The sequence below is a fragment of the Coptis chinensis genome, chromosome 7, assembly GCF_015680905.1.
Source record: "Coptis chinensis isolate HL-2020 chromosome 7, ASM1568090v1, whole genome shotgun sequence".
NCBI classification, from domain to species: Eukaryota; Viridiplantae; Streptophyta; class Magnoliopsida; order Ranunculales; family Ranunculaceae; genus Coptis; species Coptis chinensis.
In genome coordinates this window covers 83,616,561-83,644,189 of record NC_141462.1, presented here as the reverse complement: position 1 = coordinate 83,644,189, position 27,629 = coordinate 83,616,561, and the positions used below count along the sequence as shown (strand labels likewise).

The 27,629-nt window shown below is 32.3% G+C and overlaps 1 protein-coding gene, 1 long non-coding RNA gene and 1 pseudogene across 2 annotated transcripts; all 3 read left to right on the top strand.

Moving 5' to 3' along the window:
- The first annotated feature begins 3,669 nt into the window (after positions 1–3,669).
- LOC147489439 (uncharacterized) lies at positions 3,670–4,563 on the top strand (annotated as a pseudogene).
- A 177-nt stretch (positions 4,564–4,740) lies between these two features.
- Positions 4,741–5,631, top strand: LOC147489438 (uncharacterized). The gene has a single exon (XM_086574638.1). It carries the CDS (start codon positions 4,741–4,743, stop codon positions 5,629–5,631), a length of 891 nt encoding a protein of 296 aa, XP_086430764.1.
- Positions 5,632–5,968: 337 nt separating this feature from the next.
- On the top strand, positions 5,969–6,580 carry LOC147489437 (uncharacterized). Its single transcript, XR_015201325.1, has 3 exons — positions 5,969–6,049; positions 6,284–6,355; positions 6,456–6,580. It is a non-coding gene; the product is annotated as an uncharacterized LOC147489437 (long non-coding RNA).
- Positions 6,581–27,629: the final 21,049 nt, after the last annotated feature.

The window sequence follows — 27,629 nt, the reverse complement described above, 5'->3', positions numbered from 1 at the left end:
GGATCACTTGGAACAGGTATCCTCCATTTCCTTATAGCAGCAACCAACACTCTAGACATACTGGTAAAGGGACTCCCTATGGGTACCTTGTGTCTATAGAATGGTGTTCCAACTAAAAAGATCAATATCGAAATTGCCAGTCCAGCTGTTGTAAGCCCATACCCGACGCTCCAACCCACATTGTCTTGTACATACAGAAGGATGGTGTTAGCAAAGAGTGTCCCAAAGAAAATGCTGAATGTCCACCAGTTGAAGAATGAAAGCTTTTTAGTTTTTTCTTTAGGTTCAAAATCGTCGAATTGGCTCAGAGAGGATGAAACACAAAAAAAAAATACCTCTGCCAACCGAACATTCCCCGTTTCCACAAGATCCCTAGCTTCTACGAGTCCTGATTCGTGAAATACTCAAATGGAGTGATGCCTGAGTAGCGGTTTCATAGAGCTGTGAGTGAGGAAAAAACTTCTAACACAACTCACAAGCCTCCTGTAAAAGCTCAAGTCCTGTAAATATAATACCTGTTCTATGAAACTATTATAGCAAAAGATAAAAGATAGCATGTTCTATGAAACTCAAGTCCTGTACAAAAGCTAAACCGCAAGATAATACATACAAAATTTAAAAGATAGCAACCCTAACAGAAACTATTATAGCAATGCAGTAATCATTTCAACTTGCTTTCCATCCACTCAACATTTAGGAAGAAACCATTTTGTCAAACAATTTGAATACAACAGTCCATGTTATGATTCAAGTCAATGATTGTTAACAACCACACCATTACTTAAGTACTTAACCATAGAACCCATGCAGCCAAACACAGTTTTGTTTGTTTACAACTTGGCCATAACCATCCGTCCATCCCCTTCTTTCTGAAACTCTACCCATTACCACAGTGGATGATGTTGATGGGGGAATGATGGAAAAGGTTGTTCCTTTGGAGTTTTTAAAACTACTACTAAGTAATGTGCCAACTAAAAAAGACAAAAAAAATGACGGAATACGCCAACTAAAATCGAGAAGAACTGAGAGAGGAAACGAAGGATGCGGCAGTAAGAAAAGGTAAGAACGACTGAGAGAGAAAATACCAGCTGGGAGAGATGATGCGGCAGTAAGAAAGTCGAGTGATGCGGCAGTAAGAAAGTTGAGTGATGCGGAAGAGATGAAAAAATAAGAAAGTCGAGTCGCATGGATCCAGATGTTGTGGAATGAAGCAACATACCAGCTGGGAGCCGCTCTTTTCGCCATGTCATATTTTGTTGAAACTGAATTGCAGCAGTTGGATCGGGCCCTTTGGCCCACACTTCCCTGTTTTATTAGATAGATTTTTGGCAAAATTCGTAATTTGGAGAAGACCATTCAGAGAGCAATTCCAATTGACGAGGTCAGGGTGAGCAAAAAGGGTGTAAAGGCTTGCTTCAAGGTGTTGTTTCTGTAAAAATGAAGAAGAGGACACTAATCACTTGATGTGGAGCGATTCTATGCTCAAAGAACTATATATGGAACTAGATTGCTGGAATCTCTCGTGTTAACATCCATAGTAGCCATGGATTCAACATGATGGTGGGAAGGAATAAGGGTCAAAGTCCAATTAGCAATGATGTACAGAATGTGGCAATTATACATGGTATGATTCCAGTCTGGAAAACGTGCAACAAGATTATCTTTATGTTGGTTGTACAGAGAATGAAGCGATTCTGGAAAGTTGTGATGAGAGACATCATGGTGAAGACAAGTTATCATTACTGTTGGAAGATGTGGAAGCGATTGATGGAGTGGTGCCTGTAGTGGAAATCACGGCGAATCCTCTAGAAACCAGCACAATTTCAGTTGAAATTTCAACGGAAAAGAAATTTCAAAAGTAAACCGTCAAGAAATTGCCGCAAGGATTGCTTTTGAAATGATCTCTTCTGGAGATAGAGATAGCCAAGAAGGGGTAAAGGGAATTACAAGAAGAATCCATTCCTCTCTTCTTCCAGTGATCAATGCAGTGATAATGGAACGGGTAGTGATTTCAATGGTGGGGGTTCCCTAAAAGATAGGGAGTCTACTCTACAAGTAACCCCAAGTGTTTTCTCTTATGGGTTGCCTAGTATTGATAGTGAAGCTATTGAGAGTGATGTGAGAGGTGGTTATACCCATAGATGGAGACAATTTCAAAGGTTTTGAAGAACCATTATATTTTATGTATTATCAGTATGAAAATTTCTGAATACATAGAGGCTCGCCCCTCAAAATAAATGTAAGCCGGGAACATTTTTCCTATTTGACTTTTGTACGCTACCAATAAAGCTGTAAAGAGTCCAATTATGGGCTAAACTATAGCAGGCCCAGACCCAATAAGAGACTCAAGTTTCATGGGCCTCACTGTATTTGGCCCAACAAGTAGTGGGCTAGTGGCGTAGTGCACACTTTACATAACATTTATCTCCGTGGAGAATTGTGAATTTGCTATCATCTTTGCGACTTTGCCGCCCAAAAGACGCTAGAAACACTTGAAAGGAAAGTTCGGTCTTTATTTAATTTCTCTCTCTCATGCAAAGCCCCGACTCGCAGCTTTCTGAATGGGACTATTCCAAAAAGTTGGGCTTCACTTACTTAGTTACTCTCATCACTTTGTAAGTTTTCTTTTGTTTTTAACCTTCCTAGCTTACAGTTGTAATTTTATTTATTTAATTGTACTATATTAATTATTAAAAACAAATTTGATATTTAACTTACTCTGATTTTGGCATTACGCGTTGACGGTGTTGTATTACAATCTTTTAATTAATTACAAATTTACATTGGTGACTTCGAGTAACCGAAGTTCTTTGTGATATCTTGATATTGGCTTGGAAGTCCGGACATCCAATAATATGTCATTTGGGTATTTATGTTTTGATGTTTGTTAGTTTGTGTCTATTTTTTATCGCTAACAAATGACTAGTTGAGCAAATTGACCAAGTGTAGAAAACCTGTGGGAGTTCCCTCTGTATTTGGACTTGTTATTCATGAGGAAAAATACACTTGATTCAGTACTTTACTCGGCGCCCTTCTAAAGCTCCTAGAGTTGAACCTCAAGAAGGTGGCTCTTCCAATGCTCCAAGAGTTGAACCTGAAGAAGGTGGCTCTTCCAATGCTCCTAGAGTTGAACCTGAAATTATTGGACCTTCCATAGCAACTTGCGTTGAATCTCAAGAAGTTGGTCTACCTGAAGCTTCTAGAGTTTTATCCGAAGAAGCTGGTCCTTCTGGAACTCGTAGAGTGGACTCTCAAGAAGTTGACACTTCTTTAGTAAGGGATCCAGGGTTGAGAAAACAAATATGGGATTATCCAAGTTCTCAACGTGATGAGATTAGACGTGCTTATATCATTGCTGGACCATGTCAACCTAAGCCTCCAACAAATCAGCATTTTCTTCATGATAAGAATCATCGTTGCTTTCAAGAAAGTTGGTACAAATCATTTCCAGATTGGTTGGAGTACTCTGAATTTAAAAATTGTGCATTTTACCTTCCATGCTTCCTCTTCACAAAGCCATCTCAACGCCCTGGAGCTAGTGTGTTCATGGTTGGTGGATTTTCTTTGTGGAAAAAAGTCAATGATGGCTAGAATTGTGCTCTTTTATCTCATGTCAGAAAGGGTCTGAACTCGATACATAGAGTTGCTATTGGGTGTTGCTATAGCCTAATGAAACAAAAGCAACATATTGAGAATATTGTTGAAAAACAAACTTCTAAACAGATTGCTAGTACTCGATTGCGGCTTGGAACAACGACGGATGTGGTTAGATATCTTACACTCCAAGGTTCTGCTCTTAGAGGCCGCGATGAAAGCAAAACTTCTAACAACCAAGGGAACCTTCTTGAAATGATAAAGTTATTGGCTTCGTATAACAAAGATGTTGATGCTACATTTTTGGATAATGCTCCTAAAAATTGTACCTATACTTCTCCTACAACTCAAAGGCAGATTCTTACCGTTTTGTCAGACAAAATACTCAAGTTTATTCGTGAGGAGATTAGTGATGAGAAGTTTTGTATTATAGTGGATGAAGCTCGAGATGAATCAAAAAGGGAGCAGATGGCAATTGTTTTGAGATTCGTCGATAAACATGGTTTAGTCTCTTGAGGAGCATTTCGTTGATATAGTTCATGTGAAAGATACCATGTCGGCAACTTTGAAAGAAGCAATATGCAAAGTCCTTTCTCGCCATGAACTTAGTGTGCAAAATATTTGTGGGCAAGGATATGGCGGTCGCGAGTAATATCGCGGGTGAAGTGGGTTGGGTTGCAAGCTTTATTCTCTATTGAGTGTCCTTTTGCGTACTATGTCCATTGTTTTGCTCACCGTCTCCAGCTAGCACTAATTGCAGTAGCTAAAGCTGTTAAACCTATTTGGCAATTTTTTTCCCACTTGCATGTTGTAGTCAATGTAGTTGGTGCCTCCTGCAAAAGAAATAATCAGTTGAGAGATGCTAGAGCTGCTGAAATTGCACACTTGCTTGCTATTAATGATGAGTTTGAAACTGGCAGTGGGAAAAACCAAGTAACGACTTTGAAAAGACCAGGAGATACTCGATAGGGTTCGCATTTGGGTTCCATTTCCAGTTTGATAACGTTGTTTAGCGCAACATGTACAGTCTTAAGCCAGGTAATTAATGATGGAGCGACAGCAAGTCAACGTGCAGAGGCAGATGGAGTGTATGATGTAATTACTACTTTTGAGTTTGCATTTATCCTCCATCTTATGAGGGAAATCATGGAGATTACTGATGACCTTTGCCAAGCATTTATCCTCCATCTTATGAGGGAAATCATGGAGATTACTGATGACCTTTGCCAAGCTTTGCAACGCAAGTCACAAGATATATTAAATGCAATGCACTTGGTGTCCTCAACCAAAACACTTATTCAAAAATTACGAGCTGATGGTTGGGTTACTTTTTTAGCGAAAGTTGAGTTGTTTTGTAGAGATCATCACATTCTCATTCCTGATATGGCTGGTATTTACATGGGAGGTCGAGGACGAGGTCGTACTCAAGATTCCCTTACCAATGGGCATCATTTTCGAGTTGAAATTTTCATGGGTACAATTGATTCACAGCTACAAGAATTAAATCACAGGTTTAAGGAGGATGTAATGAGATTGCTTGTTCTTAGCTCGGCTTTAGATCCCAGGAACAATTATAGATCATTCAAAATTAATGATATTTGCGAGCTTGCAAATAATTACTATCCGATGGATTTCACCGAGCAAGAAAAGTTCCACTTGAGATACCAATTGCAAAACTATGAGAATGACATTCTCGTACACTCTGAGTTTCAAAATTTGTCAACCATTTCCAAATTGTGTCAAGTTTTGGTAGAAACAGGAAAGTCAATAATTTATCATCTTATAGATAGACTGATTCGTCTTGTTTTGACTTTACCTGTTTCAACTGCTACATCAAAACGTGCATTTTCAGCAATGAGGATTGTAAAGACTAGGCTGCGTAATAGGATGGAAGATGATTATCTAGCAAATTCTTTGCTCGTGTTTATTGAGAAAGATATTGCTAGACAATTTGATACAGATTCTATCATAAATGCTTTTGATGTCTTGAAGAAAACTCGGCGAGAGCGACTTCAAATGCCTGACTTGACTACTTGAGCTCCTTGTTCGATCTTTTTGTATAGGAGGATATAGGCTAATAGACTAATAGCTCCTTTTTGTTTGTAAATGTGGTCTGTGGATACAAGTGATCATGATTAATTGTATATCCTCTTTGATTTTGTAATAATACTTTTTGATGACAAATATATGTATGCAGAAGCTGTCAATCCAAATGTGGTGTGTGTGATTGTTGTTTACTTATACTATCGGTGTATAAGTTATTTTCTAGTTCTTAATTTATATGTTGGACTATAGTATAGTGTGAGTGAATTTGTACTAGAAGAATGAAAAAATAGAAGTGGTGCTAAATTGTTTATTAATTTTTGTTTTCAAGCCTTGTAACTCGTGGCATTTGCCGGACCGTCAATATAGCTCCCAATGCGAGCGACAAGATGTATGGAAGCTGAACAATAAGGTGATCTCTACTGACTTGAGTTTATAATTTCGTGTTTTGCTTATTGTGCTGTCAGTACCTATTATTCTATTAAGCTTTATCCTTGACGTGCTTGACATAAGGCTATATCCTCCTTTTCCTTTTCAACCTGTTGTTTATTTGCAGTCATTTTGTTTCTGTAAAGGTATGCATGGACGTTTTTGTTGGATTTTGTGTGTTAAATCCAGTTTGCTAATTAAGTTTTTCTTTATGCAGTTGTGTTCCCTTGTATAACTTCAGTTACATCCACAATTATTTGATGTCTTCTCCCAGAAGCTTTGTGGACAGGTACTTGCAAGAACTGTATGCTGTGGTATAAAGATTAATTATAAAAGTTATAAGAATGATATATTCAATTTGTGTGATGTTTTAACTGCCTTTGTTCTAGCTTTCTCGATGCAAAGGACGTGCATTACCATCCAAAGATGTCACCTGTTATACCCAAGGGCAGATGGCGAAAAGGATCCCAAGTTTTCCTTCTCATTTAATTTACTCTTTGTTGTAGATATGAGCTCAGAAACTAAAAAACATTGTTTCAAACAAGTTAAAAAAAGAAGTTTATTCCTCTGCCTTATCGTTAATTTCTTGATTGTTATGTGGAACTCTAAAATATTTGTTGCTTTGGCACGTGTTGGTCAGAATATAATTGTGGTGGCCCATCTTTGCATAAGTGATAGTTAAAATTAGTGAATTTTCCTATATTTTCTGGCCTTCGTCGAAATGAGTATATATGCTCTAGTAGATGGTTCTTTCCAGAAAAACATTATAGCTCCAAGTTCATGGAGTCTGAGAGCACACATCACAAAACCACCTGGCATCCTTGTTATGAAACACCATCAATTTTCCATTTTTCTGCATTGTTGGTCAGGAGTTGATGAGCCTCTTGCATTCCGTGCCAAATCATCCTCTGCACTAACTCTTTTACTTGTCAAAGTTGTCAGTGTGCCTCTGGCTCATGTAAGAACTTATTTTTAGCTTGGTAATTGACGCTTAAACTTGTTTAGGGAACCATGATGTTCCATATGACATGTTCAAGCACTTTGTTACGTGAAATCGAGGATGTTAAGACTTAAGAACCTCTTGTGGAATTTCATATTTTGATTATGCGTATACACTCGCCCCCCTAGTTAAGATTCCTGGCTCCGTCCCTGGTTATACCCCAAAAGAGAGTTTTGATAACCGAAGGCAAACGGCGCGGCAACTTGTTGAGGGAATCAGATTTTCAATTAAATTAGATTTAATTGCCAATTAAAACTGATTAGCCTTTACTAACTATAGTTAATAATGACCAACTAGTTTTAACAAGTGTCGCTATTAAAAATATGTTTCTTGGTCAAGAGTCAAATTGTTATCACTACCAATGCTAGTTGTCAAACATGCGTCACTCACAATTAACTTTTTTGGGAACTTGAAATATGTTATAGTTACTAACAACTGAGTTGATAGTTTGATATGCACCGAACGGTTTCTAAGCATGTAAACAAATAGTGCTTTTTTGGGTTCAAAGGTGATGTGTAATAGTACTAGATAATGTTATCATGTCACTAGGTATTATCAATGTTAACAAGACATTATTTTTGTGTTCAAGAGTGAAGTACAATAGTACTACATAATGTTATCATGTCACTTGGTATTATCAGTGTTAACAAGACATTGTTCCAAAATTTGAAGATTGTTGAAAATCTAATAATCATTTAGAGATGTTACATTCTCTAAGGTCATGCCAACTATAAGTGCAATCATCTTGCACTAGATCTTGCACCTTTGTTCTACACCCTTTCCGTTCAACTAAGCTGATGTTAAGCAACTATTGCAAAGATTTAGGCCCCAACCAATTACTTTTCCACAAGTATGTGTTCTCACCATCTGCCACCACCCCCATTGAGATCTTGGAAGCACTTAATTTAAAGCCTCCTTGATGCCAACCCAAATTGAAGTAAGCTTATGATATGTGATTATTTCTCCCATCTTAGTTGAAGTTAGGTTCAATGAAATAGCAAAATAACTACTCACTTGTATCGTGAAAAACGTATCTAGAATATGAAAGAAAAATCGATTCTGCGCCAGCTAGAATACGCATGATCCGTGCTCCTTTCTTCTTTGTTTTAACTTGTCTAGTTCTAATAAAAAATTAGTTTTTTCTTAAAAACCTCCATTTTTGAAAAACCATCCCATTCTAAAGAATTCTACCATATTTTACTTTAAGAAATTTTTCATATTTTCTCCCATAAATTTCGGAATTATTCTCTCCCTGTTTCCTTACTAATACAATCTCTATACATTTTTTAAAACTTAAAAACTTTCCTATTAAATTATTTTCAAACCAAACAAACTATTTTTCCTCTTTTTTCCAAAAAGTCAAACATATATTCACTCCACTTAACTTAAGACTTAGTCAATATTATATTATTATTATTATTATTATTATTATTATTATTATTATTATTTTGCAAAATAATTAATTTTGGACATTTAATAAAAATGAGGGTGTTACAGCTATACACATCTAAAAAGAATCTCGTCCCGAAATTCGGAAGTAAAGTAAGTTATACGAACAAATAACGTTGGTTATTAACTTAGAACCTATACAAGAATGTACAAAGATTAAACTTAAGCAAGATAACGTTGATATTAATTATTTTAAATAATTCCAAAATATATGTCCTCATGCCATTACAAAATCTATTACAGTTTAACTGTCTATATTAAAACAAACTATTACTGTCACTTAAATACAAGATAAATATATCATTTCTCATTAGCATACAGTTTCTTGACATGTAGCAACCTCTACGAAAAATAATACTCTACTTAAACTAATCAATAATGTGGGGTAAGTTCATCCCTTCATAAAATATTAGAGAGTTTTTCATTATCATGCACAAAAGAAAATTAGTGTCCTAATACACTTAAAACAAAAATCACTCGTGTCATTGATACTACAATAAAACTTTATATTTACTTTAGTCATGCTATTAGAAATCCTTTTATTTTATAATTTTATTTTATCTACAAATGTTATTTCTTTGCATTATCAAACAAAATATTAAGGAACTCTAACTCAACTCCATGCAACTATAATTCATCAACATGAGAGAAAGATAAACAATCAAATATATCATACTCTCATTTCAGCAAGCAAAAATGAATCGTTTAAAACTATATAAATCATGAATATGAAAACAACCATCGAATCCTAATTCAGGAATGCAATTGGATCAAATATAACACGTATTCAAAAAAAAAAACATATTCATCTATCAAAATCATATAGACTGAAACAAAACAATTAAGAATAAATACTCGATGTTCATTGCTATTATTATTTTAAACAGTGAAAAGGTTCAAAAAAAAATAATCTCCATATACAAAGGCAATTAAAATAAGTCTTGCTATCGTATAACACGATTTTTTATTTTTTTATTTTAAGATAATACAAACCCACTTCTAATATATCACCCACAACAAGTTACTCACTATAATATTTATGAACCATAAATAAAGGTATATATTTAAAAATACCCGAATATGCAAAAATCAATGTTAAACTAATTTAACAATATAATCAATCATGTCATAATTTATAGGCACGAAACACACTTATTTAAGACAAAAAAAAAAAAAATCCGTTTGTTGTTGAAATAAGATCATCATTATTTTAAGGCATTCTCTACAGAAATCCCAATATAGTTTACGACTACCAATTATCACAATTGTTTTAATTAATCATGAATAACGTGACATTAGAAAAACAATTGTACACATGTCATATTGGTGAAACAATATTATCATCATATACACACGGCAATAGTTCATATATATATCATAATATAAGAAAGCGTGTATACGCAAGTATACACATCTCAAAAGGAATACACATATTTTTTATTTTTATTTTTTTCTTTCTATTTATAACTAATCACATCTAACAAATTAATCACTTATACTTTAAAATATAACTTAATCGCTTATACTTTAAAACAGTATTCATCAATTAAAGTGTACGAGTGAGGCGAGATAGTTCCTCCAACACAGAGGCAATTAGTTCCTTACTTAGTACGCCACAAAGTCATCAGTTAATGCAGCTCATTCAATATAGATTAAATATCTTATTGTTTCTTGAATAATAACATAACACTCAAATACAAAGTTCACAAACATGTTATTACACTTAATCCATAATCCATTTGAAAATGAACACCAACAATAAAACAACATTATAGCAGCACACATCATTTTGATCAAATCTGTTAATAATTAACATATTACACATATAACCACTCCTCATATGATAAGGAAAAATAAAAGCATTTCATATGCACTCTACAAGAGTAACTAATATAAATATACACATTATACATACAAACAAATCAAGAAAAAAATTGACTCTCTTTATTTTTTTATCTCTTTTCTTTTCTTTGTAAAAATAAAACGACTAGCGAAAATAGTTTTGAAAATAATACTTCCTAAACACTACCCATAAATCACGATCCAATAATCACTTAGACTCACCTAAGTCTAAACTAACCAAATGCTCCGATACCAAACTGTCACACCCCGAATTTCGATAGAATTCGGAAAAAATAATATTTGTTCCCGACTCTTCGATTTTCGAGATGTGATGCACTCTCAACTCCCAAAAACCCATAATCAATTTAAATATGCGGATAATTAAAAATCAATAAAAATTTAAGATAAACAAAAGTCCTCTTCATTTCCCAAGAACTCACAAATATGATTAAATTATAAATCTCCTTTCAACAACTCTTTAATTATAATTACAACTGAAAATACAAAACAACATTTGTCTTAACTAAAATCTATTACACCTTAAGGGAAAACAAAACATATCCTGAATGTGACACTAATGCAAACTACAAGCAGCAACCAAACTTCTTCAACATTAATCATACCAAGACTTATCAATTATGTTCATTTAATAAACACACCTGATAAGCAAACATGCAAATCGGGTCAGCATTATATTCAATACTGGTGTGAGTAGCCCTAAAATACAAATTATACTTATACATATATATACATAATCCATAAGGCATTTAGTTCTTAAGGGAAAACAAAACATATCCTGAATGTGACACTAATGCAAACTACAAGCAACAACCAAACTTCTTCAACATTAATCATGCCAAGACTTATCAATTATGTTCATTTAATAAACACACCTGATAAGCAAACATGCAAATCGGTTCAGCATTATATTCAATGCTAGTGTGAGTAGCCCTAAAATACAAATCTTTATATATATATTATAGCTCTACCCTCTTCAATTGAGAAAGCGTTTCTAAAGTGTCCACGTGTCAAGGCTAATTAAGAAAAAATAGGAGATAAAATAGGAAACAAATATTTATCTTTATCCTTAGATATATATTATAACTATACCCTCACAAAGACTCCAATTTTTTTTAAACTCTATTACTAAATATAAAAGCAGTTTTTTCTAAACTCTATTACTAAATATAAAAAAGTAGAATATAAATAAATAAACAATCACATCTGAGTTTTACATACTCTCTAACTTTTTCTAAACACTATAGCTAATTATGAAAAAACAATCACGTCTAGAGTTTCACAAAATCTCCAACTTTTCCTAAACAATATAGCTAATTACGAAAAAAAAATAGTAAACAAAAAACTAAATTGCTAAAAACAATAATTTCCACCGAAAACGATTTTTCTAAAACCCTTTCGATTTGATTCGCCATCCACTGTGTGATTTAGACATTTATTCATAGTTAAGGATTCAAAAAATCACAATTACGACCACAATAATTATGACATATTCCAATTCTATATATATATATATATATATATTAGTTACACCCTCACCAATCTATTTTTTGGAACACTCGCAGGGACTCCAGTTTTTTCTAAATTTTATTACTACTTATAAAAAAGTAGAATATAAATAAGAAAACAATCCCATATGAGTTTCACAAAAACAATCCTATCTAGAGTTTCATAGAGTCTCTAACTTTTCCCAAAAAATATAGCTAATTACGAAAAAAAATATATATGAGACAAAAAAACTAAATTGCTAAAAACAATTGTTTCCATCGAAAACAATTTTCCTAAAACCCTTTCGATTTGATGCGTCATCCACAATGGAATTTCAACATTTATTCATAGTTAAAGATTCCAAAAATCACAATTCTGGTCACAATAATTACGGCAGATTTCAATTAAATTTATAAATTTTCAACACTATATATATATATCACAATTCTGGCCACAATATATATATAATTTTCAGTTAAAGTGGACGTTGGGCTTAAATAAATTATATACCAAATCAAAACAAATTACATGTGAAAAATTAAATTATACAAAAAATAACATCACAAAATATATAATAGAAAATGGAAAAAAAAAATAACGACAAAGCAATAATGACAAATATTTCAAAATATATATAATACTAAATGAAACTAACGTCAAAGAACAATTAATGGGGAACCAAAAACTAAATTCAAATGCATCGAACTAACCTCACATAATATTTAACCGAAAATCGGAAACTGGATGCAAATGCAAGCATTAAACTAATCTTAAAAAGTAATTAATAGAAAATCGGAATATGGATACAACTGCATTAAACTAACCTTAAAAAATAATTAACGGGAAATCAAAACTTGGATGCAAATACATCAAACTAATATAAAAGAAATAATTGTCGGGAAATCGGGAACTGGATGCAAATGCATTGAACTAACCTCAAAGAAAAATTAATTATAAATTGGAAACATGATGCAAATGCGTGGAACTAATCTTAAAGAATAATTAACGGAAAATCGGAAACCGGATGCAACTGCACTGAACTAATCTTAAAAATTAACTTGATGCAAATGCATTGAACTAACCTCAAGAAATAATTAACGAGAAATTGGAAATTGGATGCAAATTCATTGAACTAACCACAAACAATAATTAACGGAAAATCAAAAACTAGATGCAAATGCAACCTTATCAAATAATAAACGAGAAATCGAAAACTGCATACAAATGCATTAAACTAATCTAATATAATAATTAACGGGAAATCAGAAACTGGATGCAAATGCATTGAGTTGACCTCAAAGAACAATTAATAGAGAATTGGAAATTGGATGCAAATGTATTGAACTAACTGCAAAGAATAATTAACGAGAATCAGAAATTGGATTCAACTGCATTGAACTAACCTCAAAATATAAATAACGGAAAATCAGAAACTGGATGCAAATGCATTGAACTAACCTCAAAACATAGTTAGATTATATGTTGTGAGAATGTCTTAATAAGTATAGTTTTGCATTTAAAATGGTGTTTATCTTATCTCTTTTTGTATGACTGGTAACTCCTTATTATTCAAGTAGCTTCAATATATATGAACTTTGCCTTATTAGGCAACCTCACAAAACTTCAATCAAATTTATATTATTAAACAACAAAATGAAGTTAAAGGGTTTTATCAAAGGTGAGTTTTTTTTTTAATGGAGAGTGAGATTTTCACGTTATAAGAAATTTGGATGAATGATCAATATAATATTAATATATAATAGTTATGCATATTTGCAAATATCTTTTAGAATAATTAATATAATAACACCCGTTCGTAGATAATCTTTGCAGATTCCACATAGTGAGTCATGCATAATTTAAAGAATAATTAATGAGAAATCGGAAACTAGATAATTTTTTATGATCCCATATAGTAAATCAAACATAATTTATTTTTTATGTCATGTTTGCAAGGACACTACAGATTGATCAGTAGAAGTTGGTATTACATACCACATTGGATAATTAAAAGGAAACCGAAAATTGGATTCAAATACATAACTGAACTCAAAGAGTAATTAACGGGAAATCGAAAACTTTATGCAAATACAATAAACTAAACTCAAAAAGTAATTAACTAGAAATCGGAAACTGGATACAATTGCATTAAACTAACATCAGAGAATAACTAACGGAAAATTAGAAATTGGATGCAAATCCTTAAAAAAATATTTAACGAAAAATCGTAAACGGTATGCAAATACATCAAACAAACCTCAAATAATAATAAATGGGAAACCATAAACTGTATGCAAATGCATTGAACTAAACTCAAAAAATAATTAACAGAAAATCAAAAATCGAATGCAAATGCAAATGCATTGAACTAACCTCATAGAATAATTGGTGGGAAATCAGAAACTAAATGCAAATATGCATTAAAATAACCTCAAAGAATAGTTAACGGAAAATCAGAAACAGGATGTAATTGCATCGAATTAACCTCAAAGCATAAATAATCAGAAACTAGATGCAGATGTATTGAACTAACCTTAAAGAATTATTAACGGAAAATTAGAAACTAGATGCAATTGCAATGAACTAATCTCAAAGACTAATTAACAAAACATTGAAAAAGGGATGAAACTACACTGAACTAACCTAAATGAATAATTAACAAGAAATTATAAATTTGATCTAAATGCATTGAACTAACCTTAAAAAATAATTAACATGAAATCAGAAACTTGATGCAAATGCATTGAATTAACCTCAAAAAACAATTAACATAAAATCAGAAATTGGATACAACTGTATTGAACTAACCTCAAATAATAATTAACGGAAAATCATATATAAACTGGATGCAACTGCATTAAACTAAAATTATAGATTAACTAACGGAAAATCAGAAATTAGATGCAAATGCATTGAAATAACCTCAAAGAATAGTGAATTGGAAATCGGAAGCCGGATGTAACTGTATCGCACTGACCTCAAAGCATAAATAACTATAAATTATAAACTATCGAACTAACCTAGAAAAACAATTAATGGGAAATCAGAAATTGGATGCAGATATATTGAACAAATCACAAAGAGTAATTAACGAAACATCAAAAATTGGATGCAACTGTACTTAATTAACCTTAATGAATAACTAACGGAAAATTATAAAGTGGATGCAATTGCACTGAACTAACCTCAAATAATAATTAACGGAAAATCGAAAACTTAATACAGCTGCATTGAACTAACCTCAAAGAATAATTAATGGAAAATCAGAAACTTGATGCAAATGCATTGAACTAATAACCCTAAAACATGTTTGTATTATATGTAGGGGGAATAAATGTCTCAACAAATATAGTTTTGCATTTTAAGTAGTGTTTATCATAATTTTTTTTTATTATGATTAAGAATGTCATGCTATTCAAGTAGCTTCAATATTATCTTCGTCATATTGGACATTCTCACAAAACTTCAATCAAACTTATATTATTAAACCTAACAACAAAAAGAAGTCGATGAGTTTTATGAAGGTTTGGTGTTTTCTTTTTATAGAGAGTGGTGCAAGAAATTTGAATGACTGATTAATATAATTTTCATATCTCATAGCTATGCATAGTTGCTAATATTTTTTACAATAATTTAATATAACGGCATCCGTTCGTAGGACGGGTTCGAAAGCTAGTTATACTTATACATATATATACACAATCCATAAGGCATTTAGTTCCTCCACCGAAGCGCTTAACTTCCAACGACTAATATAACATTCTTAATTACAAAAATTAAGATAGGTAGTTCCTCCACTGAGGCGCCTTAACTTCCCACTAACCACACAACAAATCATACGCATAATAAATAAGGCATGTAGTTCCTCCATTGAAGTGTTTTAGCTTCCCAACCATAATACAAAGGCATTTAGTTCCTCCACCGAGGCGCCTTAGGTTCTAACTAAACTAAAAACCAGCCAAGCATATTCTATACTTACCACATTTCATGCTAAATTACATAGTGGGTCGTCTCTACACAAGTAATTAGTTTGACCCACCCTTCTGCAAAACTATATACAATCATATATTTAAAGATATATCATTAACCAACATATTACCATAATTATATTATTTAAGGCTTTCTTTGCGTGTCCCTAAAATCACGTCGTATCTATGTCTTACCTAGTTTCCCCGGCTACCACAATCGCTATCCAACGCCGAACATGTACATCCACATGTCTCCCCTCACATAATGAACCACTCCGTACGTAGCTACCCTAAGCGAAATATCGCATACCAGGTAACCCTCACACGAAAGCCATTATGTGAATACTGCCACTATTCGGCATAAAATATCGCGCGTCTCGTTCTAATTTTGCGAACGGAATAAACAAACCACTATTCGGCTACACCAGAAGAGTCATTCAAATTCACTGAAACGCCAAAAGGGCCAATCAAATTACTTACGCCAGAAGGGCCAATCAAATTCACTGAAATGCCAGAAGGGCCAATCATATCGCATACGCCCATCACTAGGGCCAAATCACATGAATTGTAGTAGCTAGGTTCTAGGATTTTCGTTACGTAATTTATTCAGATGTCATACATTTATATCTCATAATCATTTCACTATATCACGTGCATGTCAAATACATTATTACACTAAACCACAATATAATTAGAATTATCTCAATACATCTCATAACAACTTTCATTCTTTCACGTGTCAATATATTATTGTACTAAGCCACAATCCCGTGGAAAATATCCACAAATACTATACTACCTCACAGTAACATCTCACAGATAAAAATAATGAAGCGTTTATACATTTATTTCTCCAAAAATATTGCATTTAATTTATATATCTCAACATATCATATAATGTCACAATTGCTCCAAACGTATCGCATAATATTTTTATAGCGTTTTAGGAATATTATATCTCCTAAAATTTCACTCTTATCACGTGTCAAAAATTACACAATATCAACGTCAAATCTTTCTTAGATAATGACGAACCAATTTAGGCAAGCTTCCGCACCATTTTAGCATTTGATTTGTCCATACAATTTACAACATAAACATAGCACAATTATACAGTCAAAAGTCCACAATCAAAGCCCAAAAGTCTAATTTTAAGTTATATGGACCGGCCCAAAACCAAATTAGAAACTAGCTCAAAACACAAATGGGTTCGGCCCAAAGAATTAATCTGAAACCGGCCCAAAACTTAAACTAAAACTGGTCCAAAACTTAAACTAAATTGGTCCGGCCCAACAACAATAAATAGAACTGGCCCAAAACCAAACTAACTTAGTCTGGCCCAAACCAAATAGATCTAAAGCCCAAAGAACAAGAGCTAAAGACTTTGGCCCAAAGCCCTCACTAATAGGTTTCGGCCCAACCAACCAAACTAAAGAATTTGGCCCAAAGAAAACTAAACAATCTAAGGCCCATGCCCCAAGCCCAACCGAAATAGAGTTGCACTGGTGAGATGGGGAGCACTGGATCTAAATCGCAGTCATCCCCTCCACCACACCAGCTCGATTTCCGACCACCACCATCCTCCAAACCTAACCGAAAATACTCTCCATCAAAAACCAACAATATTTAATAAAAACAAAATCTACAAATCATTCCATATATATTCTTCATCAAAACTAGATCTCAAATTCGCACTGCCATTAACACCGGATTCAAAACTTCAATCCGCCCTACTGCTAAGCACCCAATCATCCCCACTACCACCAAACATCATCCCATCAAAAATCAAAACGTAATTCACAACATCAAGATTTAAAATATATATTACTAATCCTAGACTGGCGATCTCGCCGCCATTAATAGTTGTTCAAGCTTTTTCCAAGCTTCAACAGCCCACCCAACTCTCCAATACTCCAACACCCACTACGACTAATCATCCGTCAATCCAAACAACAACAACCACAACAGTATTCAAGTTCAAACTAATGTACAGGACGACTCTGGGCTCGCGCCGCCATTAACGAGCCCAAATAAGCTTCGACAGTTCAATATCAAATTTCCGAGTTTCAACAGAGTTTTAACAACACGACAGACAGGACGCCGAATAATAACAGGAGAATAAACAGAAATAAAACGGAAACCTTAAACAGAAATAAATATATCTGTATACACATAAAACAACTATAGGTTCAATGAAATAGCAAAATAACTACTCACCTGTATCGCGAAAAACGTATTTAGAATATGAAAGAAAAATCGATTTCGCGCCAGCTAGAATACGCATGATCCGTACTCCTTTCCTCTTTGTTTTAACTTATCTAGTTCTAATGAAAAATTAGTTTTTTCTTAAAAACCTCCATTTTTGAAAAACCATCCCATTCTAAAGAATTCTGCCATATTTTACTTTAAAAAACTTTCTATATTTTCTCCTATAAATTTTAGAATTATTCTCTCCCTGTTTCCTTATTAATATAATCTCTATACATTATTTTAAAACTTAAAAACTTTCCTATTAAATCATTTTCAAACCAAACAAACTATTTTCCCTCTTTTTTCCAAAAAATTAAACATATATTCACTCACTTAACTTAAGACTTGGTCAATATTATATTACTATTATTATTATTATTTTACAAAATAATTAATTTTAGACATTTAATAAAAATGAGAGTGTTACATAAGGAATGATGGAAACTTCCAAGTCGAGACTATAATAAACGATAAACTCTTTTTGTAGGATGGAGTTAATAGTGCGACTGTGAATTTATTTACTTAGAAGAACCATGAATTCAAATTTTGAATTTTTTGGAAATATACAGACTTCTCTCTCGAACAATAAAAGAGTATAACGTGGAAACAAAACAAAACAAAATACATGACGGACATAGTTGGCAGTAAGCATAGCCTACGTTTGTTTTGGTCCAAAAACAGAGTTGACTGTACTTTTTGGTAATTCTCTCTAAATTTAACTACTTATAGGTAGTATTAGTATATATACATAATAACAATTCTAGAATATGCGGGATGTATGCACTCGTCCTTTAGTTATAGACTTTGTAGGGCAATACACCCTCACCTCCTTGATTATTAGAAGGCCCAAATGCTAGAGCACTGGTACAGCATGCGTATGCTAGATTTTGGATATACATAATGCCTTGCATAATGGAGCACTTAACTTCTTTTCCAAGTGACAAGCTAAGTGACCAACCAATTCCAAATAACATTGAGAGCAACCTACCAAAAGAAAAGAGAAGTAGAGACTGATTTTAAAAAATGGAAAAAGACAATTTTGACCCCTAAACCTGGTACTGGTCCTAAAGTCCTTTTCAGGCAATTTTAATCACAGACTTGAAAAGCAGCTCCGGCTAGGATGACACAAAAATCAAGCATCTGAAAGTCCACGTGACAGTTCATTTTCTTATGTGGCAATCAAAACTTTTGAAGTGAAATTAATTTCATTGACATGTTACAATCAAGTCATCATCTAACAAAATTAAATTTTGACATAGTTGAGAGATAAGTAATCCAATGACCAATTTTTAATCACAACTTCCTCTTCTTCCCGACCACCAACACCCATAGTTTGTAGTTCAGGATTTCGGAATTTCTAGAATTCCTAAAGATCCAAAATCAGAATTTTGATATTTTCTAATTAAAATTTGAAATTTACATTTTTCAACCATAATATTATGTTATTTTGATATCTTTAAACCTTCAATACCCAACCACCATCTCCTCTAAAACAAACCCAAGGATATAAACAGGCGAAGATTTTAAATTTTTAGTCGAACTTTACAAATCAAAGCTCAAATTAATTAGGTGGTGTTTCCATATTGAAATTTAAACCAAACACCCAAACCCTATTAGCGAAACATAAAAAAAACCATTATATAAATCCCCATTAAACTTTATATATTAGAACTCAATTGCTATTGTCTAGTGTAGGGGGGCAAAATTGCCTTTTCCTTTCAAACACTAACTTGGCAAACCAAAAGAAAACAAAAATAATTAGTAGTTGAACTATTGCTACAGAGTGTATTATATCTCTGAAACATGGACCATCTCCCTTGAATGAAATCAAAGTTGAATCATTAAGCCCGTAAGCCATAAAATTTACGCCATAAACCAAGGTTCTGATTTCAGTAAAAGACTAGATTTTGGACCCAGGCATACGCCCGGGATCTATTAAATATTTTGTGTGCTGAAAAAACTTTACAAAATGTCTCACACAAATTTTCGAATCAGAATATATTTTTATTAAAAATAAATCAAAATACGTTAATGAGCAGCGATTATGGTGCATAAGTACTTGGAAACTAAAGGATCAAATTGAGATAGCATATTCACTTTGTGGTTTAGGATATTAATCCGTAATTTTTAAATATAATTATCTTAAACTCGGTTTAGCTTGTATTTTATAGTGATTTAGCGGCAAATTTTCGAATCAGAATATATTTTTATTGAAAATAAACCGAAATATGTTAATGAGCAGCGATTATGGTGTATAAGTACTTGGAAACTAAGGGATTAAATTGAGATAACCTTTTCACTTTATGGTTTAGAATATTAATCCATAATTTTCAAATATAATTATCTTAAACTTAATCTAGCTTGTATAATAGTTTTATTATATTTATGGTGATTTAGTCAGAAATCATCACCATTCAAATTATGTACTAATGTGTACAAATCACTAAAACAGATTGATTATTTTCATATCATCAAAAATACACTACTCTCATTTGAAAAGATTTATCACATGAACGTGTCCTATGAACGGATGTCATTATATTAAATTATTCTAAAAAAATATTAGCAACTATGCATAACTATGAAAAAATAAAAATTATATTAATTACTCATTTAAATTTCTTGCACCATTCTCTATAAAAGGAAGCACCAAACCTTGATAAAACTCATCGACTTCTTTTTTTTTGTTAGGTTTAATAATATAAGTTTGATTAAAGTTTTGTGAGAATGTCCAATGTGGCCAAAATAATAATGAAGCTGCTTGAATAGCAAGACATTCCCAATCACAATAAAAAAAATTATAATAAATACTATTTAAAATGCAAAACTATATTTGTCGAGATATTTATTCTCTCTACATATAATACAAATATGTTTTAGGGTTATTAGTTCAATGCATTTGCATCAAATTTTTGATTTTCCATTAATTATATATTCTTTAAGATTAGTTTAATGTAGTACGTTGCATCCAGTTTCTAATTTTTCATTAATTATTCTTTAAGGCTAGTTCAATGCAGTTGCATCAAGTTTCCAATTTTCTGTTAATTATTATTTGAGGTTAGTTCAGTGCAATTGTATTCACTTTATGATTTCCAGTTAGTTATTCATTAAGGTTAATTGAAGATAGATTTGCATCCAATTTTTTGATGTTTCGTTAATTAGTCTTTGAGATTAGTTCATTGCATTTGCATCCATGTTCCAATCTCCCGTTAATTACTCTTTGAGGTTAGTTTAATACATATGTATCCAGTTTCTGATTTCCTATTAATTGTTTTTCTAGGTTAGTTCGATAGTTTACAATTTCTATACAGTTTACATATATGTAAGGGTCTGTTTTTATAAATTCACTTTCGTTTTGGGTTCCTAATTACTCGTAATTATTCATGTGAGAAGGCTAAAAAAGTGAACATTTATGCTTTGAGGTCAGTGCGATGCAGTTACATCCGACTTCCGATTTCTAGTTAACTATTTTTTGAGGTTATTTCAATGCATTTGCATCCAATTTTTGATTTTTCGTTAGTTAATCTCTGATTTTAGTTTAATGCAATTGCATCCAGTTTTTGGTTTTCCGTTAATTATTCTTTGAGGTTAGTTCAATGCAGTTGCATCCGATTTCTGATTTTAGGTTAATTGTTTTTTGAGATTAGTTCAATGCATTTGCATCAAGTTTCTGATTTCCCGTTAATTATTTTTTGAGGTTAGTTCAATGCAGTTACATTAAATTTATAATTTCCCGTTAATTATTCATTAAGGTTAGTTCAGTTCGGTTTCATCTATTTTTCAATGTTTCGTTAATTAGTCTTTGATATTACTTCATTGCATTTGGATCCAGTTTTCAATTTCCCGTTAATAACTCTTTAAGGTTAGTTCAATGCATCTGCATCTAGTTTCTGATTATTTATGCTTTGAGGTTAGTTCGATACAATTATATCCGGTTTATGATTTCCCGTTAACTATTCTTTGAGGTTATTTCAATGCATTTGCATTTAGTTTCCAATTTCCCACCAATTTATTCTATGAGGTTAGTTCAATGCGGTTTAGATTCAGTTTTCATTTTTGTTTATTATTTTTTGAGTTAAGTTCAATGCATTTGCATCAAGTTTTGGTTTCCCATTAATTATTATTTGAGGTTTGTTTGATGTATTTGCATACTATTTCCGATTTTTTTAAGTTAAATATTTTTCAAAGATTTGCATCAAATTTCTAATTTCCCGTTAATTATTCTCTGTCGTTAGTTTAATGCAATTTGTATAAAGTTTCTAATTTCCCGTTAATTACTCTTTGAGCTCAGTTATGTATTTGAATCCAGTTTTCGATTTCCTTATAATTATCTAATGTGGTGTGTAATACCAAGTTCTACTGATCCATCTGTAGTGTCATTGCAAACATGACATAAAAAGTAAATTATGCTTAATTTACTATGTGGGATCATCGAAGATTATTCAGTTTTTGATTTCCAATTAATTATTCTTTAAATTATACATGACTTACTATATGGAATCGATCTTCAAAGATTATCTACGAACGGGTGTTGTTATATTAATTATTCTGAAAAATATTTGCAAATATGCAGAATTATTATATATTAATATTATATTTATCACTAAACCAAATTTCTTATAACGTGAAAACCTCACTCTCCATTAAAAAAAAACTTGTATTTGATAAAATCCTTCAACTTCATTTTGTTGTTTAATAATAGAAGTTTGATTGATGTTTTGTGAGATTGCCTAATAATGCGAAGTTCATATATATTGAAGCTACTTGAATACGAAAAGAGATAAGATAAACACCATTTTAAATACAAAACTATATTTATCGAGACATTCCCACAACATATAACTCAACTATGTTTTGAAGTTAGTTCAATTCATTTGCATCCAGTTTCTGATTTTCCGTTATTTATATTTTGAGGTTAGTTTAATGCAGTTGCATCCAATTTCCAATTCTCGTTATTTATTTTTTGAGATCAATTCAATGCCGTTGCATCCAGTTTCTGATTTATCGTTAATTATTTTTTTTTGGTTAGTTTAATACATTTGCATCCAATTTCCAATTTCCTGTTAATTGTTCTTCAAGGTCAGTTCAATGCATTTGCATCCAGTTTTTGATTTCCCGTTAATTATTCTGTGAGATTAATTTAATGTATTTGCATCCAGTTTCTGATTTCTCGTTTATTATTTGATAAAGTTGTATTTGCATATAGTTTCCGATTTCCCGTTAATTATTTTTTAAGATTAGTTCCACACATTTGCATTATGTTTCTAATTTATAATTAATTTTTCTTTGAGGTTAGTTCAATGCAGTTGTATTCAATTTCCGATTTTCTGTTAATTTAATCTTTGAGGGTTAGCTCAATGTATTTGCATCCAGTTTCCGATTTTATGACAATTATTTTTTAATGTTAGTTTGATGTATTTGCATCTAAGTTTTGATTTTCTGTTAATTATTCTTTGAGGTTAGTTTAATGTAGTTGTATCCATATTCCGATTTTCTATTAATTAATTTTTAAGATTAGTTTAATGCTTGTATTTGCATCAAGTTTTCGATTTTCCGTTAAATATTATTTGAGGTTAGTTCGATACATTTGCATCCAGTTTTTGGTTCCCCATTAATTGTTTTTTTTTTTTACGTTAGTTTCATTCAATATTATACATATTTTAAAATATTTGTCATTATTGCTTTGTCGTTATTATTTTTTTTTCATTTTCTATTATATATTTTGTGATGTTATTTTTAGTATAATTGTTACGCGTTAAAGATATATTCGAAATAAGTCGGTGTTTTATCATAGTCTCATAGACACTAAAATTGTATGATTTGTAATATGGAATTAGTTTCTACAAATCACTTATTTTTTAGCAATTTTTTTATTTGATCAAATATATAAAAATTAGAACAATAAAAGTGTTTGATTCGTAATATGAAATTACATTCTACAAATCACCTATTTTTTAGCAATTTTTTTTTTATTTTATCAAATATATAAGAATTGACAATACTCTCAAACTCTCCAAATATAAGAATTAGAAATACACTCAAACTCTCCAAAGAGCTCCAAATATAAGAATTAGAAATACACTCAAACTCTCCAAAGAAGTTCAATGTAGGTAGGATTGTAGGCTATTAGAAAATACTATCTTTCATATTATAGTGCCACATAGGATTAGAGAAAAATCAAACTCTCATATTAGAGTGACACATAGGAGAGAGAAAATCCTCCTTTAAAGGTCTCTATTTTATTATATAAATAGTAGATTACATTCTAAACTTTTAATCTTTTAATGTAAAGATATATTAATTTATTTTTTCGTATTAATTATACCTGTTGTGTAGAAAAAAATATTGTTCAAAAATACAATATGCCTTTCTAATGAGAAAATATCAAAAATACTACATATTGTATTTTTGGTGTTGCCTCATTAGAAAGACATTATTTCCATATTGTATTTTTGAACAATATGTCTTTCTACACGGGTATAATTAATACTAACAAATAACTTAATATATCTTTACATTAAAAGTTTAGAATGTAATGTTTTACTGAAATTGTTCATGAACTATACACATACAAAAGCTAGATTTTTTTGTTTATACTTACTTGCTTTTTTCCATAATTCTTCATACTTTAATGGCTAACCCTGCAGTACTTTGCTATTCTCTGATTGGTATCATTCACACCGACTGATGTAAATTTCTCAAAACCTTCTGCCCTTCCAAGTTTCAACTTAGGCTGGACTCGAGTCGGACCTACATATGTCCAGGCCCACCACAATAGCTTGCAACATAGATCTCAGCCCAAATCCAAAATAGCAAGCGTAGAGTAGGTGCTTTTGGTCTTATTAATAAGGCTGTTCATGCCTACGTAAGTCTGATTTCTTTTATGAATATCAATTCTGTTCTGCTAAAATATTAACACCATGGGAACTCGAACAGGATTTTTTGTAAATGGGAACGTTGTTCTTGACCACCGTACGACTTTAGATCATCTGTGCTAAAAGCTTATGCAATAGTTTCTAGAAAAAAAATGAAAAACAAACTTCAACAAATGCACATTATGTATGTAAGTTCGGGCCTAGCCCTTATTGGGTTCGAACATGGTAATTCCACACCAGGTCCAATAACTTATCAGACCGGACATGTTTCAGGTCGGACCCAAAAACACTGGTCTAGATTCTAACTTATCAGACCGGATTCGACTGGGCTTCTGGCCCAGTTTGGCCCGTTTACACTCCCTAGGCCCTAACAAAGACCCTTTTATTTGCCAAAAACTCGTGCCGTCGGACGTCCAATTATAATACACTCTTGTGTTGGCCACAACCCATTTTGTGTTTGGCACACTCCTAAAAAAAATATAATTATTACAAGTATGCCATTATATGTTTTGTGTTGGGCACTCCCCCAATTACACCAAGGCAATCTATTGCAATTTTTCACCCTTGCAGATGCCAACTAGCAAAGTGGGTAAAATCTTTGGGTGATGATACTAGAGGTCTCATACTCGAACCCCGCTAACATCAAAAAGTTACTGATCTCATTTAAAACATATTTACCAAGAAAAAATCAAAAACAAAAACAAACCTTTCACCCTCGAAGACTCCCCAAAATTTCTCACTCTAGCTCATACACCCACTATATTGAAAACTCAACAAACAAAAATTCCCTCCACATCTCAATCAAGCTTAATCACATTAAACACTAAACAAAAGACCCCAACAACTAGTTGCAATGGAAAGTGAAGAAGTTGATTATGCAACTAGTCTTTTGAAATTGAAAATGAAAATATGTTTTAAATTAAAATCGAATGTGTTATTGATAATTCTTAGCATGTCTTAGCATGCACTTACACAAAAAAAAAACCCTTCAAAGTCAAAAAAAATTCAAGTCCTTGAAAGTCCAAAATCACAAGTGTAACGGGACCCAAACGACCACTAAATATATATCGTTGTGATGTACCGTACTTCCAATAAACTTAATGAGAGCATCTCTAGGTGGTGGTAGTATATTCTTCAAATTTGAAGAAGAAATTTGGAGAAACTGGTCGCAAATTTTGACCAACTCTAACTGGTTGCAAATATCGACCGCAAATGCGATTGTAGACCCTACCACGCACGCCATTGGTACTGGCGCGTGCCAGTACTATTGTTGCGCGACATTACCACTGTCGCCGCCTCCCAATTTGAAAAAAAAAAAAAAAAACTCACGCGACATTCCCACTATCACACCAAATTGAAAAAGTAAAAAAAAAAATAACTCACACGACATTAGTAGTGGCACGCGTCAATACCACTGGCGCGTGGTGCTTGTCAAAGTAAAAAAAAAAAAAAAAAACATTTGTAATGGCGCGCGACATTACCAATGTCGCTCCGCATCCGCATTCAAATTGCCAAATTTGCGAACAATAATGCTAACGGACAAGTGATGCGACTGAATATACTACCACTTAGAGTTGGAATTCCGAAAAATTCCTATTTTTTTCTTCAAATTTGAAGATTTTGACAGGTAATACTACCACCTAGAAATGCTCTGAGGTCGTTTAAGTATATAGTGGAGCGGTCTGAGACTAAGTTATCAGGTTTTTGCATTGACTTGGAACGATGTGGTCAAGTCGTTTGAGTATATATTTAAGCGGTCTTAGCATGTCGTTTGAGACTAAGTTCTCGGGTAGGCTTGGAACGATATCGTCAGGTCGTTTGAGTATATAATGATCATGAAGCGGTCTAATCATGTTTTTTGAGATCGACGTGACCAAAGTCTTGGGTTTTTGCCTTGACGCCTTGTTAGTAATTAAACACACAGTTTTTAAGTATCTTTGAAAAAGAATTATTCGGGAAATATTTGGTTATTATTTGGATTTGGGATCAAACAATTCTAAACGGATAAAGTTCAAATTTGAGAATAATTCGGTCAAAAAATTCGGCAGTTTAAAAAAAAAAAAAAAAAAAAAAAAAAAAAAAACTATTTATTTAGTATGTGATGTGTGGTTCATAGTGAGTATCTATGATAAAATACTACTTAGAACACTTAATATAAGTAATTGCATGTGTATGATTTTGACCTATATATATTTTGTGAAATTAAAGTGGTTTATATCTACAAAAAATTTCACAAATTTTTATTAGAGAAAATTGAATTATACATGAACAAACGTATGGACGAATGTTTTCCGTATAGTGAATATATGACCGTATATTTCCCTGAATATTTCAAAATTAAAATGAATTATACCCGATGGATTCCCGTTCCGAATAATTCCCATCCCCGAATTTACTGACTACATACTAACTACGCTTAGACGACATGGCTGGGTTGTTTGGAGATTTTGTTGGGCGATATGACGTGATCATTTGGGGACTCTTTTGGGTGACATTACTGAGTCATTTGGACCAAATTTATTGCGAAGCTCAAATTGTTTTTTTGTCATTTTCAAATCCCTGATTTACAACCAATCAAATTCCACTTGAACATACATCAAATTCTAATCAAATTCCAAACATACATCCAAAATTAAACAAGTCTACTATATATCAATTTCCAAAATACATCAA

Excerpts from the sequence above, each read along its gene's own strand:
- LOC147489438 (XM_086574638.1), top strand. The coding sequence starts at position 4,741 with ATGGAGATTACTGATGACCTTTGCCAAGCATTTATCCTCCATCTTATG.